Here is a 17,074-nt window from a genome sequence, read left to right on the forward strand (position 1 = left end):
ACACAGACACTGATTCTATGACACCTGTGGGTTTCAGCTGTTCCTGATGGGAGGATGCTGGTTTCACAGTTGGTACAAGCGATAACTAGCGGCTAGACCAGCCAGGCCCTGTTGGTTTCCATTTGCAAAGAAGTGTCAGGGGGGTTTGCATGTTTTTCATCTTGTCAATTCATCCAAGAGGAAGACATCTTTAATTTTATTGTCTGTAAAATGAGTTTTTCTTCCGGACCACTTAATTTCTGGCACTAATGACTCTGAGACTACTTATTGACAAATGACTAGGCCATAAGCCTTATCTTGTTCTCTGACTAGCTTTTATTATCCCTTTTATTCTAACATGAGTTCAACTAATATGTGGACCTCCTCAGAGTTCTGGGGGGTATTGCTCACTTTTTTGAGGGGGGAGACTATCTCCTGGTATTCTTTCTATCTCTACTGAATGTCTCGCCTCCTATTTCCTGCCTCAGCCCATTGGCCACAAGCTTTTCTATTAACAAGTGATGATTATAAGAGATTCTCTCTACAATTGTCTGCTTAATGAATTCCCCTGGCAAAGCACAGGGTCAAAATACCTATGTGTACTTGATGGTGGAAAACTTAGATTTGAAACTCAGCCCCAACCAAATGACCTTGGGTTTCCATTTAACTTCTCAACCTCAGTGACCATCTTTGTCAAATGAGGGTGAGGAATTGTTTTAGGGATTGGCTCCAGCTGTATATGTAGCAGAGGATGCCTTGTCTGGCATCAAAGGGAGGGGAGGTCCTTGGTCCTGTGAAGGCTTGATGTCCCAGCATAGGGGAATGCCAGGGCGGTGGTGGGGCAGGAGTGGGTGGGTGGATGGGGGAGCACCCTTGTGGAGGCAGGGAGAGGGGGTTTTTGGAGAGGAAACCAGGAAGGGGGATAACATTGAAATGTAAATAAATGAAATAACCAATAACAGATCAAGAAAAGAAAAAATGTTATGTGAAAACAATTTGAAGAATTTACTTCTGTAGTTCCTGACTTGTACACAGTCAAAGCTCCGATTTGAGTGAAGTTTAAAGTTCAGAGCAATGTCGTTCTCTGCCATTTATCACTGTGTATCAACACAACTTTCTCCTTCTTTTAAAAATGGTCATAATATCATATTTAAAGTTTTGTGCAGATTAGGAGTGAGGTGTGTAACGGAGTTGGGTTCACACATGTGTTGTGTCTGCTTTAAGCAATCTAACCAATTCAAATAATCTGGATTTAAATTCTTGTGGACTCTTACTTCCAGCGATACCTTGCTATTTACTAAGCAATGGTGGCTGGCTTTGTGTTTCCTGATGGCACCATGCATACAGAGTACATACATTGTGAGTGACACTTGCTGGAACTGTGGGATTTGGTGTCCCTTCTGTGTCTGAACATGTTTCTGATATATCAGCCCCCTCACGCCTGTGTTTGAGTGCTTGTCACCAAGTCAGGAATGGTTTCTCATCTAAGATAAATATTTTATTAGCATATATGTGAAAATTTATTTTAAAAGGATATTCCGCCCCCAAGGAACCAACTGAGCACACCAAAGCCTTGCTCCTAATTAATCAGACTCATTAAATACATTAACAGTGGCGATTGATTTCTGTTACCAAAATTTATGCTCATTTTAGAATCGGGTGATTTTTATTTTTATTTCAAGAAAAGGATTATTTCAAAATATTGTTACTTGCCGTGACAGCCAGGGAGACTTTTATTTTGGCTTTGTTGTTGCTCCACCAATGAGTCATGTGTTTCTAGTTTACCACATTTCTACAGCTGCCCATTCATCAGAGCTCACCATGGCTGTCCCTTTTCTGTGTCTCTGGATGTTCATAGCTGAAGGGTTTCATACCAGGCTACGGTTTCCTTTGTTCTGTTAGGGGTTGGAGCCCAGGGCTTCAAGCTTTCTAGACAAGTGCTCTATGACGGGGCCACATGCCAACCCTGGGATCAGCTAATTGCATCTTTTATGTTTTTCTCAGTAGGGTTTGCTTCGTTACAGAGGCCCTTGTGATGGTGTGGAAGAGTGTTGGGTTTTTCTGTCCCCACTTCAATGCGTATTAAAGGCAACTGGAAAAATACGTTTAATTTATATTCAAGAAATGCTTCATATTAAGTCGGGGAAAGGGATTATTTTTTTTAAAAAATAACAGATAGCATTATTTATAACGACTTTATTTCTTTTTTTAAAATACATATGAAACAGTAGAATTATATTTCAAGTGCTTTTCCATTTCTTTTACAAAAGTAATTATGAACTACCTTTCATAACAGCTTTGAGGTTTCATTGTTACATAATTCATCTGATCCTGACGAATGTGTTCGTACACTCTAAAGAAGACATAGTAAATAAGGCTAAAGCACAATGCACGGACATCTTCCAGAGGGTTTACGGAAAAGCTGTTCTAAGTAATATGATTATAAGATGCCAAAATTCACAAGTGACTGTCACCGTACAAAAGTCAGGAACACAAATTTCAAGACTCCAGTTTCTGTTCTAGAAAGTAGAAGTCAATGTACTGATTTAAACAGTGGCTAAGAAGTGAATCACGAACTTCACTTAAAAGGTTACACTGAGAACAATGACTTAGAAGTACCCCAAAGAAGATGAACTATGATGGATTTAAATTGCCTGAGGCTCTGCGAGAAGAACGTTAGCAGTTTCCACCAGTATATGTGGTGACTACCTACTTGTCAAGGAGTTAGGAGGAACATCACATTTATGACGGGAGGCAATTCTTTTCTCATTGACTTATCTTGATTCTGAATTCAATGCTCTGTAGTTTCTCCATGTTTGAATGTGAACCCAGTCATTGCTCTGTTGGGTCAATTACAGCTAATGTTGACAACCTGGGTGTTGTACCTCTTTGTTTAAGGAAGAAGCTATAAATGCAAATATTTTACATATAGGAGTTTTACCTGCTTCCCCTTTATGCAGTGAACTCTTCACATTGTTACTACCATATTCTTTAAATGCAAAGCTTAAAGGACTTTACAGGAAAAACAGCAAATCTTGATGAAACCTATCTATGAAATGTTTTCTATAAATATTACTACAGAATGATTATTTTGTTGTTTTACATAATCTTGGGGATGAGAATTATTTGGGGTGCACAAAATTTTCAGCAAATCATGGAAACGTATTTCCTTAGTGTTCAGATGAGGCACACAAGAAGCTATTTGGAAAGCCTCAGGAAATCTAACCCCCCCCCTCCCACATTAACTTTGCAGCATTGAAGCTAATTTAACCTTAATGAGTTTTGCATCGCTATTCAAGAAATTATTTTCAGGAAACAAAAACCTCATGAGGTTGAATAACTAAAACTCAATCCTATGTTCAGCAAGTAGGGAATTCTCTACACAGTAGATGCAACTTAACAAAATACAAAATGTCAGAAGACCATGGTTTACTTTACCCTCTGTGATAAAATCAGACATAGTCTCACTGTTTGGAAAGGGTTTCATAGTCTACATCAAAAATTATCATAGGCTTGAGATGAAAACACTTCCATATAAATTTATCAAGAGCAGCTCATATTTCTTGTCACAATAGAGGTAAAAATAGGATTTATAGAAATAGTTCCCCTGGGAGGAGTATATTTAATCATCTCAGACATACAAAATATTATCATTTGTCTTAAACATCTTTTACCTATTTTTTAAAGTCACTACTTTTAGTATTCAAATGTTTTCTTTAAGCAAAGCATTAAGGCTTACCTTGGTCCTTAACTGAGTGCGTTTCTCTATTTCTGTAGTGTAACACTGTCATGCTACCAAAGCAAACTTTCACTTAGTTACATGATAGACAGGAAGAAAAGAAAATAATGATTTAACCACTATGATGGAAATACATTTTTGATCAAATATGGAATGCCTCTATTCAAATATGTATGGTTTTAGTCAATTGTCATAGTGGAAGCTAAGTAGTTACCTTAATCTTAACTGACATAGTATTGGATAAATATTGATCTTTTAATGAAAAAATTCTTAGCTAAGAGAACACCAAGGATTTACATTCCGAAAACAGTATTTTATTTAGTTGGCTCTTTATCTCGTGTAAAATATTAAACTCGTTTTGTCCTAAATATTAGGTCCTCACAGCAGGTTCATATACATCATGTCCTGAGCTATGTCACTGAGTGACGATTAAATGCTGAGTCATGGAGTTTTGGAACATTCGAGAATTTACTGTCCAATAAGAGTTAAAATTTGAAGGAATTCCTTTTTTTCCTACATCTCCATATGATTGTTTTCTATGCTTTAATATCTTTTAGAATAAATATGTGGTTATTTAAATTATCTTAGGCTTTTAAAAACCTACTTGTTGACAGTAATCTTCCTTTAATCTAAAAATTACAAGCACTGAAACCAACCATGTCAGCTTAGAACATCTGTAATTGTTAGAAGACCAAGTTGTGATACAGGTCTCATTTCTTTACATTTAACCAATGGCTAAACCTAATGGTTTTTTAAGGCCATACCAACCCGGTTTTCTTACTATTTGCAAACAAACTGACTTGTAGTAATATCACAGCTATTATGACAAAAATCGGAGAAATTCTGCTCAAGAAGGATATCAAGTCGTCTGTTTGAAGAGGTAGAAAGAAATTGATTTGTGTTCAGTGTTATAATTTTATGCTTCTTTATTGTAATAATTCCTGGCTGCTTGGGCATCCCATCTTGGAATAAATTATATTTTGTTTTATAGATAGTAGGATTCGCATGAGAATGAGATTTTGATTTTTTTTTCTAACTTCTGAAGTAACTGTTAAGTGAACTGTTAAGTAACTGTTAAGCTTCAAGAAACTGCTAGTTCTTTATTGACCCTGGAAACTTTTAAAAGAATAAACACACCAGGAGAGTAAGCACAGTTGTGAATGTCACTTAAACATTGCAACCAAGTAGCTCAAATACATTTGCTCTAATATAAACCCTGAGACAGTATTAGTCGTTTGCGAGCTCCCTGCAGAAACGAGCGAGTGCACGCCGAACTTCGTGTAGGCATGTGATTGGCTCCACTTCCTGCCACTACTTTTCTGTCATTTGTCCTAATATTTGCGACTGAACTGAGTGTGTCTGACTATGGTGAGTTTTACGTGTAAAGTGCCAGCAACACAGGGTGGCCTGAGAAAGGAAACAGGAACTGTTAAGAAAAGTGTATTAGGAAGCAGTGATCATTCCTGGACCTTTGGACTAAAATCCAATGTAGGACACCAATGAAGAAGAAAATCAAGACTCTAAACCAATCAGCTTCTGGTTTTCTGAAATGACTGGGCACCGGACACTGGTGTCTGTCATATTCGGTACCTAGCAACAGTGCTGTCCCGCCCACAAGGCAACACTGAATCTTTTTCCTAGATGCATATAGTGGTAAGTCCCTGAATGAATCCTTGACATTGGCAGTTTAGTGAATGCCACGTTGACCTGCATCGTACGTGCCCTTCCACAAGTTAGTCGGGGGAGGGGAGGGCGGCAGATCTGGAACACGGAACCATATTTTAAACACCGAGAGATTAACAGCTCACAAGCAGAGAGAAATTTCTGTGTGTGGCTGTGTAAGACCCGTAAGGAGTGTATTTTCTCTCAATGAACTGTTGTTCTAATGAATTTGTGCATCACTCTGAGAAAATGTCTCTCACATATTAACTGAAAGACAGTTGTGAATTTACTCTCTTTAACCTCTTTCACAGCATCGTAAATGCTTAAGAAGGTTTAGCCTGTTCTCCTTGGGAAATTAGCTGTGGTTTTTCAAGGAGTAAGTCTGTATGATGTCATTTTGAGCGAAAATGCATACTTTGTGGACTTGAGAAATGACACATCCATGTCTACTGTCTAGGGTTATTTTGTTTTGTTTTGACAGGACTGTCAAGTGTTTTCAGATGTGTTTCTCTTATTTTTAATAAGAAAAAGTTTAGTAGTATGTTTTCATTAGCTGGACACAGCCATTATCCCAAAGCTTTAGGTAGAACTGAGTTTACGCTATAAATATGAATGAGACGTGCTGGCATCCTGGCTAACAGCAACTGAATCTTTATGAGAGAAATTGCAGGACTTTAAATATATATTTCTTATATATATATATAAGTCCCTTGAAATAAGGGACTTTTACAAATATAAAAAGGTTCATAATTTGTGACAAAACTTTCTCATCCTAACGAACTTGTTTTAAAAATTCAAATATAAATTTTCTTCCCTTTTAGAAACCTTATTGTGGAATAAGCTTTAAATATGCACACCTGGAAAGCAAGGTTATTATAATTCTGCTTAGGCTCCTTCTGATAGGGTCTTAAAACGAGACAGCAAAAAGCTGCCCTGATTTCAAAGACCGTTCTATCTTGTAAAAAGAAAAAGCATCTGCATAGTTGGGTTTTTTCTTTAACCTCTAATGGTCTGATCATTAATCCTTCCTTTCATTAAAGAGCTGACTGTTTGGACCTTTGAAATGCATTTATTTTTATTAAGCGTGAAAGCTGCACTGTTTATAGCATGCATCTAAGTTTTGTCCTTGAGAGTCTGTCTAGCTCTAGCGATGAGTGATGAGCCTCTGGGTGGGAGGAGTCAACGCCTGTCCATCTAAAGGACAATGGGCACAGAGAGCTTCACTGGACCTTTGGTTTCTATGAAGTGTGATCCATCAAAAGCACGGGAGCCGCAGGACAGCTCCAAGTTACAGGACAGACACACCACAGTACTAGAGAACCTTGAAAGACAAACTTATGACTGTAGCCACTTAGGAATACCTCAAGCTGCACTGGAGGTGAAGATTACTAGGCGTTTTAAAACTATCCGTCAGCAGTACAGCCGGTCTAACTAATGCAATGGTAAGACATTGGAAGCTGATAGCGTCGTTTACCAGGCGCTCAACGTCACGTTGTACAGTTATATTTAAAATGATTCTTCATTTTGCAGCTTAGCTGAGTGTCCCTAAAACAGAAGCTTGAGAGATATACCTTGATGACAGAAATGCTGATCATGGAAGAAAAACTATTATTGGACACGTGATGTTAATTAGGATTTGAAGGAGTTGATTCTGTTGAACTGATTTAAGTTTGCACATTAAAGTTCAGATAGAAATGTATATACGGTTGGAGATGACACGTTACACTATTTCACACAACACAGGCATAAACTATATTTAATTTTACATACATGTGGATTCTCTTCTCAAAAATCTTATTTTGTTGCTTAGGCAAAGAATTACAACATATTAAAACACTGTGCTAGTAGAGAGAAGACATGAAAGTTAAACGCCATAGGTAACTAAGGACTATTAGTACTCAAGTAGAATGTATTAATATACTCAAAGTTAAAAACACATAAGCCAAAAGAAATTATGCATCAAGTTATTAATTATCATGGGTCTATTTTAAATGAAGAAGCCAAATGTCCTGTGCATGGGTGTTTTCTGTGTGTATGTGTTTCTGATTCAATGAGCCCATGATTCTAGGTCTTTCTGTGATGTGGTTTTATTTGGAGGCTTTTATGGTGTGGACGGTGGCCTGGGAGAAGAGCAGGATCCTTGACTGTCAAAACTGGTTGCTCGGCCAGGTAACTGAAAGACAGGAATTTCATAATATATGATCCAATAAAAAACATCACATAATGGCAACTGTATCTCTCTGTTAACAGTGGATAGTCACACACAGCTTGCAAATTTCTGAAGGGAAGATTTATGTAACCTCTATGTTCTTCAGAGTTTACCTTCCAAGGTAGAGAGAAAACACAAATGTTTTCTGTAATACATAGCACTTGGATATAAAAGGTATATAGAATAATGTCATTCAGTAACCTTTATGGCTTTAGAAGGCTCCCACACTTTATGGGAGATATTTAGTTTTTTTTTCTATGCTATTACTTACTGTAAGAGTAACAAGAACTTGTAGACCTAAGATCCTAATGATAGTTAGAATGAGAAATGTCCCTCACAGACTCACATGCTTAAGGACTGTTTGGAAAGGTTACGGAACCTTTGGAAGGAAGGTATGGCCTTGTTGGGCGGGCTTTGAAGGCTGATACTCTCGGGCCCTTCTTCAAGTTTGTTTTGTTTCCTGTGTGTGGATAAAATGTGCTCTCTGCTTCCTGCTCTGTCTTCCTGCCACCATTCTTCTCTTCTATATTATATCCAGAGGACATAGCATATGCTATATATTATATCCTATATTGTGTATTATATATCCTATACTATACATTATACATATTTTCCACTATATTATATCCAGACAACATTCCTCTAGAACTGTAAGCCAGAAACAGCTTTTTCTTCCAAAGGCCAATTTTGATTTTGATATTTTATGACGGCGACAATCTGCATTTTAAGAGTTTAGTTAATGGAATACACACACACACACACACACACACACACACACACTAATGAAGCACCTTGCCTAACTATATGCTTCCCACAGTGATGAGCATGGACCAACCATCTGAACCCGTACGCAAGCCCCAATTAAAAGCTTTCTTTTATAAGTTGCTGTGATCATGGTGTCTCTTTACAGCAATAGAGAAGTAACTAAAATAATGCATGTCTGCGTGTATTTGTGTATGTGTATGTGTGTATATGCCTATGTATATGTATGTCTATGTGTGTTTGTGTCTGTGTATGTATGTATGTATGCATGTATGTACTACATATATGTCTGTGTGTATGTGCATGTATGTCTGTGTGTATGTGTATGTCTGTATACGTGTCTTTATCTGTGTTTTCTATGTATGTATGTATCTGTGTCTTATGACTTACATTAATTATGAAGTCAAGAAAAGTTTTGTGACATTTATATATAAATGAGGTGTAACTGTGCTTTTCTATGTCTACCTCATTTTCTGAATAATGACACAGAGGCTTATTTACTTATTTATGAATTAATGCCTAGGTCTTAAGCTAGGCATGTTCATAGATTACTATAATCTAGGCTTGCTCTCAACTAGATCGTAACTTAACTAACCCATTTATACTATTCTATGTGTTCCACATAGCTGGTTACCACTCCTCAGTTTCATACATCCGACTTCCTCAATGTTTTGGTAGTGAATTTCCATACCCTTCTCTTTCCCAGAGTTCCCCTCTCTCTCCCGGAAGTTCCACCTATTCTTTCCTGCTTTGCTATTGGCCATTCAGCTCTTTATTGGCAGGTCAATCCTTTTAAACAGTGCACAAGAGGTTATCCCTTCAATGGGGATCTGGGATAGCAGTTTACTTCCGTTGCCTGAACACGAAATGCTTGCCCCATTCCCACAGAATGTCTTGAATAACATAGCCAGGGTCTCATTCTTGTAGCTAAGTTGAGACTGAAAAATCTTGTCCTACTGATACATTTGGCCAGTTACAGTGCACAGTCTTCCCGTTTTAAAACCAAAGCTTAGCGCACAAAGCAGCAACTTACTCCTTAAAATGGCTAAAGTTTATGTGTTTTGTGGCTATTATAAGTGTTCATTTTATGAAGCTTCACAAAGTGCTTTCTGTCCTTTTGTGAACACCCATTACGTCTCTTGATGTGGCTCTTGAGGAGGTTCTGCCAACTGATTTTGTGGGAAAGAAAGGCATCAAACAAAGCAATACTTTGTACCTCCAGCAGAAAAACTGCTCGAAAGTTCTAAGAGAGAAAACAGGTAATCCTCTTTCCTAACATAACTCAGGCAGGGACATCGCTGTCAAGACCTGGTACCGAGTCAGCCTGTGTGGCATAGCGTTGTGTGTTCTCATTGTAAGTTGCTCCTCCTGCAGAGGCATAGTAGAAACTTAGAGAAGGTTGACCGCTCACTAAGATTTATAATTAAAGTCACATAGCATGGCCAGGCTTTGACCACAGCTAAGTTGCTGTTTTGATATTTTAAATCTCTGTATGCACTTTCTGACTTGCATCTGGGACATAACCAGAGGTATCAGAAGACAGCGATTAATTACGGATTTATAAATGAAATGGGGCTTTAGGGAAAGAGGCTTTTTTTCACAGCAATTGGTGCCAGAGCTCAGTTCCTACTGAGTAATGAACCATGGTCCCTGGTCCCCGACAAAAGTCTAAGGTTATGCAAAGGAAAAGACACACTCTTTTTGCAGGCTTACTGAACAAGGAGCCCCAGGCATCTAGAGGCTTTATGTTTTGAAAATCCCTCAAGTCACAGAGAACTTTGAACAGGTAATGTTAAGAGACTCTGAAACAAAAGCAAGAGCAAGTTTTGTCAAATAGGTGGATAAATGAAATTTCAAATGAAAGTTAGCAGATAAAAAAAGTTTAAGCAATAGCAGTGGCTGAGGGCAGAAGTGGCGCCAGCATCCTTACCTCCAGCAAGGGGTGCCAGTGTGTGATTGGCTTTCGGTGATAGGCCAGCATTTCATTCCAATGGTCTCTTCCAAGACCCTCAGCGTCTAGTCCAGTTCGACACACACCTATGACCTCATTGTGTCCCACCCTAGGATTTGAGGAATATCATATTTTCATTGTCACAGTTCAAAAGTAAGTGGAATGTTCCACATTTCAGTAGAATTTTAAACTCATCATCAAAGCAATAGGTCCTTCAGGTTATGGTAGTCTTTGGACCCAGATTTCACTGTCTGAAAATATCAAATACAAAGTTCTAGAAACAAATAATATACCAATATTACACAGTGGTTAATACTTACAGTGTATTGCTATAATTGTTCTAATTTATTATTTGTTACTGTTAGCCTCTTCTTGTGCACAATTTATAAAGTAGACTTCATGGCAATCTGTACATGTAGGAAGAACTGTATTTATGAGACTCGCTACTGTTTTTGGTTTCCATTATATATGGAACATGTTGAAACATTCCCTACAGAGAAGAGATTATTGTATACCCCCTTTGATTAAATGGAAATTCCTAAATAAAAATTAACTAGGCTAGGTGTGGGACACAGCTGAGAGGTGGAGACAGAGAGTCAGAACTTCAAGTTCATCATCAGCTACAGAGAAAGTTTTGAGGTCAGCTTGGGGCACATGAGATCTTATCTCTAAACAACCAACCAACCAACACTAACCAATCAACCAACAACCAACCACCCAACCAATCAACCAACCAACCAACCAACCAACCAACCAACTAACCAACCAACCAATCAACTAACCAACCAACCAACCAACCAACCAACTAACCAACCAACCAATCAACTAACCAACCAACCAACCAACCAACCAACTAACCAACCAACCAATCAACTAACCAACCAACCAACCAACCAACCAACCAACCAACCAACCAACCAACCAACCAACCAATCAACTAACCAACCAACTAACCACCAACCAGCCAACAACCAGCCAACCAAACAACCAACCAACGAACGACCAACCAGCCAGTCAGCCAGCCAGCCAGCCAACCAACCAACAAAACAACCAGCCATCCAGCTAACAAAAAAGATGCAACAATAATTTACTAAACAACTTCAACATCCAGAGTAAATTTGTATAAAAATCTCAAACTTTTTCAGTTCTCTGCCACATTAGCAATGAGATCACGTGCATTAGGAAGCACCAACAGACCCCCCCTCCCCCACCACTTTTATAACGCTGCTTTCTGGGAGGAAGCCCCATCAAACCCCCATACTGCAAAGAATATCCAACTCATTCCACAAGGCTTGCTCTGTAATGGTGCTTAGCCTGCATGCCTAGAGAACAGTGCTCATTTTTTTTTGCATAAAAGTCTCTATTTTACTAACTCTAAGTTATAAGAGTAAATATGCTACAGCTGGCAATATAATTAAGTAGGGTAGGGTTATGTTTAGTTCCCCTACTGTGATTTATTACTAAACAATGAGACATACTGTTTGACATTATTATTTTCTATTTGTGCCCTGTTTTCACTGCAACCAATAGCAATGATAGCTAATATTTATTTTTACTTTTTACTTTTTACTTTTTTATATTAAAATATAATTGTATCATATTTCCATTTCTCCCTCCAAATCCTCTCAAATACTGCTTTTCATTTTCCTTCACATTCACAGATCCTTTAATTAAATGCTACTGTATGCATGTATGTACATGTTTAGACACATATATCCCTAAATATACATTGTTTAGCCTGTGTAATGTTTCTTATATACATATGTTTCTAGGACTGGCTGTTCAGCGCTGAACAACTTATTGGTATGCCTTTGCCTAAGGAAGACCTCTTCTCTCTTTCCCTGTTTTCCTCAGTTGCCTATAGTTCTTTGTGTAAGTTTGGGGCCTAGTGGGCTTTTCTCCATCCACTTTGGTGCACCAGTTGGTGTAGTCGTTGGTCAGCTCACATTTAGGCCATCATGTTTGGTGATATTTTATGGGTGTAGCTTCTGATATTACTAGGAGACCCAATTTCACGGCAAACTCCTTGACCCCCTGGTTCTTCCAATCTTTCTACCCATCTCTTCTGCAGTGTTTCCCAAGCCTTAGGTGTGGAAGTGTTTTGTAGATATATCCACTGAGACTCAGGTAACTAATATTTTTGAGAGTCCACTATGTAAAGATTGTTTTCTAAGTATTTTAAGTTTAATGATACAATTAATCCCAAGCCCATGATTCTAATTCTATCATCTTTACTCATAAAAAACAACAACAACAACAACACCTAGACACCTAGAAGAGTTCCTAGGAGTCAACAGCAGGAGCTAGACTCTCAGTGAAGTCAAGGCAGCCCCGGACAAGCTGAATTTCCTTCCCCTTATTCTTTTTGAGATGGGATCTTAATGTAGCCGAGGCTGCCCTCAGACTTACAATGTAGCTGAGAATGAGCCCACTGCCTGTGATTTCTGAGTGTTAAGATTTCAGTTCTCTGCACCAGAACTTTCTCAATAATCTGTTTCTTGAAACACAGTGTAATTGAAAGAATTTAAAAGACTCTACAGAGTCGCTTTGATAGGTACTAATGTGATTTGCTAGGCATCAAAGCGATGGGGTGATCTTAGGATGCTCTGGTATGTTTTTGGCTCTTCTTCTATGCAAATTCCTCTCGATATCAAGTTACCTAGCAGGGATATTTGTAGAAATGATTTTATAATCTTGATTTATGTGATATTAGGATCTATTTCCTTAACAATGTCTTGATGACATGCTCAATTGTATTAATCCAACCCCACTGCTTTGAGAAGTCAATAGAAGTAGTTGATAAAGCAAAATAGAGTTGTTCATGAAGACATTTACAATATTTTAAGGTTTGAAATTATTACCTCTGGAAAGTCAACACAAGTGCTTTTCCATAGTTAATTAATTAAATTATTAAAATTAATTAATTTGGGGGGCTGAGTTTGAGACATCGACTGGCACATTACTAACATTCCCCATAGTGTTCAGTTAATATTCTCTTAGGCATTTTATACTCATGTTCTAAACAAGTGATAGAGTTATCAACAGAGAGATGTACAAAAGCGATAAGCATTGTCAGAGCCTCTCAGGCTGCAATGGGTCTTCCCCCCATCATCGCCCCAGTTCCACAGGATGTTAACAGTTTACCAGTGGAGGAAGTGAATCTCATAGACATGCTGCACCGTCCCTTGATGACGGTTCATTCTAGAGCTGGGGTGAGCACCACTGTCCTTGTGTGGTATTCCCTCTAGTAAAGCCACCTCTGGATTGTAATATTTGTTATTCTGAGGAATATTCTGAATAGTTCTGTGCATCATGAACTTCATGCTACTTCTGGATCACTCTTCCTTCAGCCTCATGTGAATGTTAAGAAAGGCTGCTTTGGAGGTGAAACCAAACCAAGACTATAACTACAGATTCTATTGAATTGTTTCCTTGTTGTTTAAGTTACACCTGCTGCTCCAGTGCTATGTGTCCCGTGCTATGACTATTTGATGATCTGCATCACGGATAAGCAGCCTCCACCCACCTGTCATAATCCATGACCGCAATGCACAGGCTGACCTGGTCCACATTTTCTGGAGGGATATCGAAAATAATGGCTTCATTGTACACGGGATTGAGAGTATTTTTCTTTGTAGTTGTTTTTCTTTTTTTAAGTCTTCGGCCCTCACACATCAGAGACACTTTGACATAAGGATCTATGAGAAGAAAGGTAATTTTATTAAAATGAAAGCATCCATGGTATGCACAAAACACTATTTTGTTTTTATTAAATAAGAGAGTATACATGAGCACTTTAGTATTAATATTTTTTTAAATTAGATAACTTACTTTGAGGCCTACAGACTCTTGATCTTATTTTCTCTATTTCTACAGTCATAAGTCTTTAGACTCAGATTTTAATTTTTGAGCTTTTTTTTGAGCATTTTAAGCAGTAGAAAAAGGTATCTCTATATTTTGAGGAACAAAAGGTATTTATTCTGTTAACAGAGTTATGTACATACTGGTGCATGCAAGGGGACAATTTTAATACCTAACCTCAGAAATACATTTTAACACCTAGAAGACCATTCTAAGCAAGACATTTTTTTTAAAGTCCCTAATTATGATACCAGCAGAATACACAGGAAAAGCATACATAATAACTGGTCCCTTCCTTTGCCACCTGCTGGTTTGTATCACTTTATCATTCTTGAGGCAAACACTGCCACAAAAGTTTATGTTCAAAACCATAAAAGGAGGAGAGAAGGAAGCACCATGTTTTATTCCTTTGTCAAATTTTCCCTGAGAAATTTCTCTCAAGAGTTTCTTGACATATTGCTTTTGTTTGTGTCTTGTAGTGTCTTTAGACATTCCCAGTGGTTACTGGAAAGGTGTCAAGAATGCAAACCCAGTGGTGAGCTTACATTTCATCTCTTTTCTTCAGACAAGTAAAGGGAATATATTCAATTTAAACATATCTTTGTATGGTATTGATTCACAGCTGAAAGTCTAAAGATCTTCCTTTGCAAACAGACTAGCTGGAAGCTTGGCAGAACAAAATAAATTAGGCATTTCTAGATAGATTAGATCAGGAAGGAAGAAAGGAAGAAGAAAGGCAAAACCAAAGTTCAAAGTCAATCTAGTGATAGATTTCAAAGATCTCATAATTTTACTGTTATCTAAAAGGCTATTTATAACATTTTAATTTGTAATTCCTCCTTCTGCTTTTATCTTATCCCACAGCAGAGAAATTATTAAAATCCATAAAGTTTTAGATGTGTGAAATTATTTGTATGTGAATATGCTGTCGACTGCTGTGTACGCACCTGATGATCCGGTAATGTCCATTGCCTTCAGATTTCTGCACTTGATCACAGTCAAGGTCATGCGACCAGCAGTTGGCAAATAGCAAAGGGAAAACATGATTTCGCCCAGGTCTATGCTTTCCTACAAAGGAAGTTGATAACATTAGTAATTTCAGATACCAAATAGTGAAAGAAAAATGAAATGGAAGATCAATGAAAGCATTTGCATTAAATAGAATACTGGAAAATCTTAAATAGTTTCAGTGAGGATTAAGACAACACGTAATGAATTTTTTATGAATGGAGTTAGTAAAAAGAGTCTATCCCAGTTGCTCACTTGTCATCTGCAACTTAGCATAGAGGACCAGACTGCTGATGCCGCCCAAGGACCACCTTCATCTTGTTTGTCATAATGAACAAAGGACAACACAGCTTATTCAGAGGCCCAGGCCAAACCTAGTAGGCACCTGGTAGGAAATTATTCTTCATTTCCTCTCACCTCTGCATCCAACCAAGACAGAGACAGAGCATGTCTCTACACCATTGACAAATATGACATATATTTCTGGCTCTTGGCATCTACTGTACTGTGATTGGTTAAGCCACCATCCACCAGGATCAAATGGCCTATAAGACTCACCTCTACTCCATAAATAAAGCTTCACATATCAAAGTGATCAGTTACGAAATGAAAAGCAAAATTTACACACACACACACACACACACACACACACAGTGCATGATGTGCACATGTGTGTACATGCATGTAGAGGCCAGAGATTGATACTAGGAATCATCCTTTATTGACCTTCCACCCTTTTTTCTTTAAGGCCATGTCTCTGAATCAAACCCAGAGTTCACCAGCACAATATGGCTAGTTTTGGAAGCCAGCCTCTCTCTGCCTCCTGAGGCTGGGACTACTAGTGAACCACCACACCCACCTGCTGCATATGTACATTCTGGGGATCTGAACTCAGGTCTTCACACTTGCAAATGCTTAAATCAATGAGCTATATCCTTAGCTCTTAGCTGTTTGACTTCTTCTCTGGGAGCTGCCTGTTTGGATATTTTTCATTGAGACATTATCCTAAGGCAGCATCTGGCCTGTCCCTGTCCATGCCCCTCCCAGCTCCTTCACAGAATTTCATAACAACCACAGCATGGACTTGATTTATTGTCTAAAATTCCCCTTTGGCTTCTTTCTCTGTTGCTCATATATGATGTCTAATATAACAAGGCTTCCTGTCTTATTTTCGATGTCCTAAAGAGACGTGGTTTATTAGTGGCTGTCAGTGCTTGAAAAACATTGTGGTTCTGAGGATTGGACCCAGGATTCCAAGAACGCTAGGCAATCACTCTACCATGCACTATATCCTCAATCGGTTGGTACCCTAGTCTTTGAAGAAATGAATAAATGTCAGTTACTCTGGATAAACACTGACTGTATTAAATTCCACTTACACATTAGAAATGTCCCTAGCATCCTGATGTAGATGTATATGCTATCACTGCATAGTGTAAAAAAAATGATAAACGTAAAACTGATAAACACAATGAGAATTAAGGATTTCTCTTTAAGGGTGGTTTAAAGGGTTTGATGAAATCGTTTGTAAAGAAAAAAAATGAAGTTGACTTAGTTTGGAGAAAACACATTCCTAATTCAGTACCCAGGATCACAGAACTTAAAAGTCTTTTATGTCTCGGGGCTGGAAAGATGCCTCTAAGCCTGATGACCTGAGTTCGATCTTCGAAAAGGACTCCACATGCTAGAGGGCAAGCATCGACTTCAGAATCCTCCAAGTTGTAGTCTGACCTCTGACTCCCACAGTGCATTTTGGCAAACATGCACCCATGTCCGCACACAAAATAAATGAAAAACATAAAACATTTTTAAAAAATCCTTATTTTGCTGAAGAATGAAGTCAGAATTTTGATTGGCATCACAGTCGGTCTGTGGGTTGCATTCAGCAGTCCAGCAACCTTCG

The 17,074-nt window shown here is 38.2% G+C and overlaps 1 protein-coding gene across 1 annotated transcript in view; it reads right to left on the reverse strand.

Moving 5' to 3' along the window:
* Positions 1-2,164: 2,164 nt before the first annotated feature.
* Positions 2,165-17,074, reverse strand: part of Syt10 (synaptotagmin 10) — a 63,144-nt gene continuing 48,234 nt past the window's right edge. The window contains 4 exon segments of the mRNA NM_031666.3: positions 2,165-7,553; positions 10,282-10,411; positions 13,829-14,000; positions 15,111-15,231. Coding sequence (NP_113854.1) covers positions 7,482-7,553; positions 10,282-10,411; positions 13,829-14,000; positions 15,111-15,231 — 495 coding nt within the window. The 3' untranslated portion in view covers positions 2,165-7,481.

This window comes from Rattus norvegicus, chromosome 7, assembly GCF_021556685.1.
Source record: "Rattus norvegicus strain SHRSP/BbbUtx chromosome 7, alternate assembly SHRSP_T2T, whole genome shotgun sequence".
Classification (NCBI taxonomy): Eukaryota; Metazoa; Chordata; class Mammalia; order Rodentia; family Muridae; genus Rattus; species Rattus norvegicus.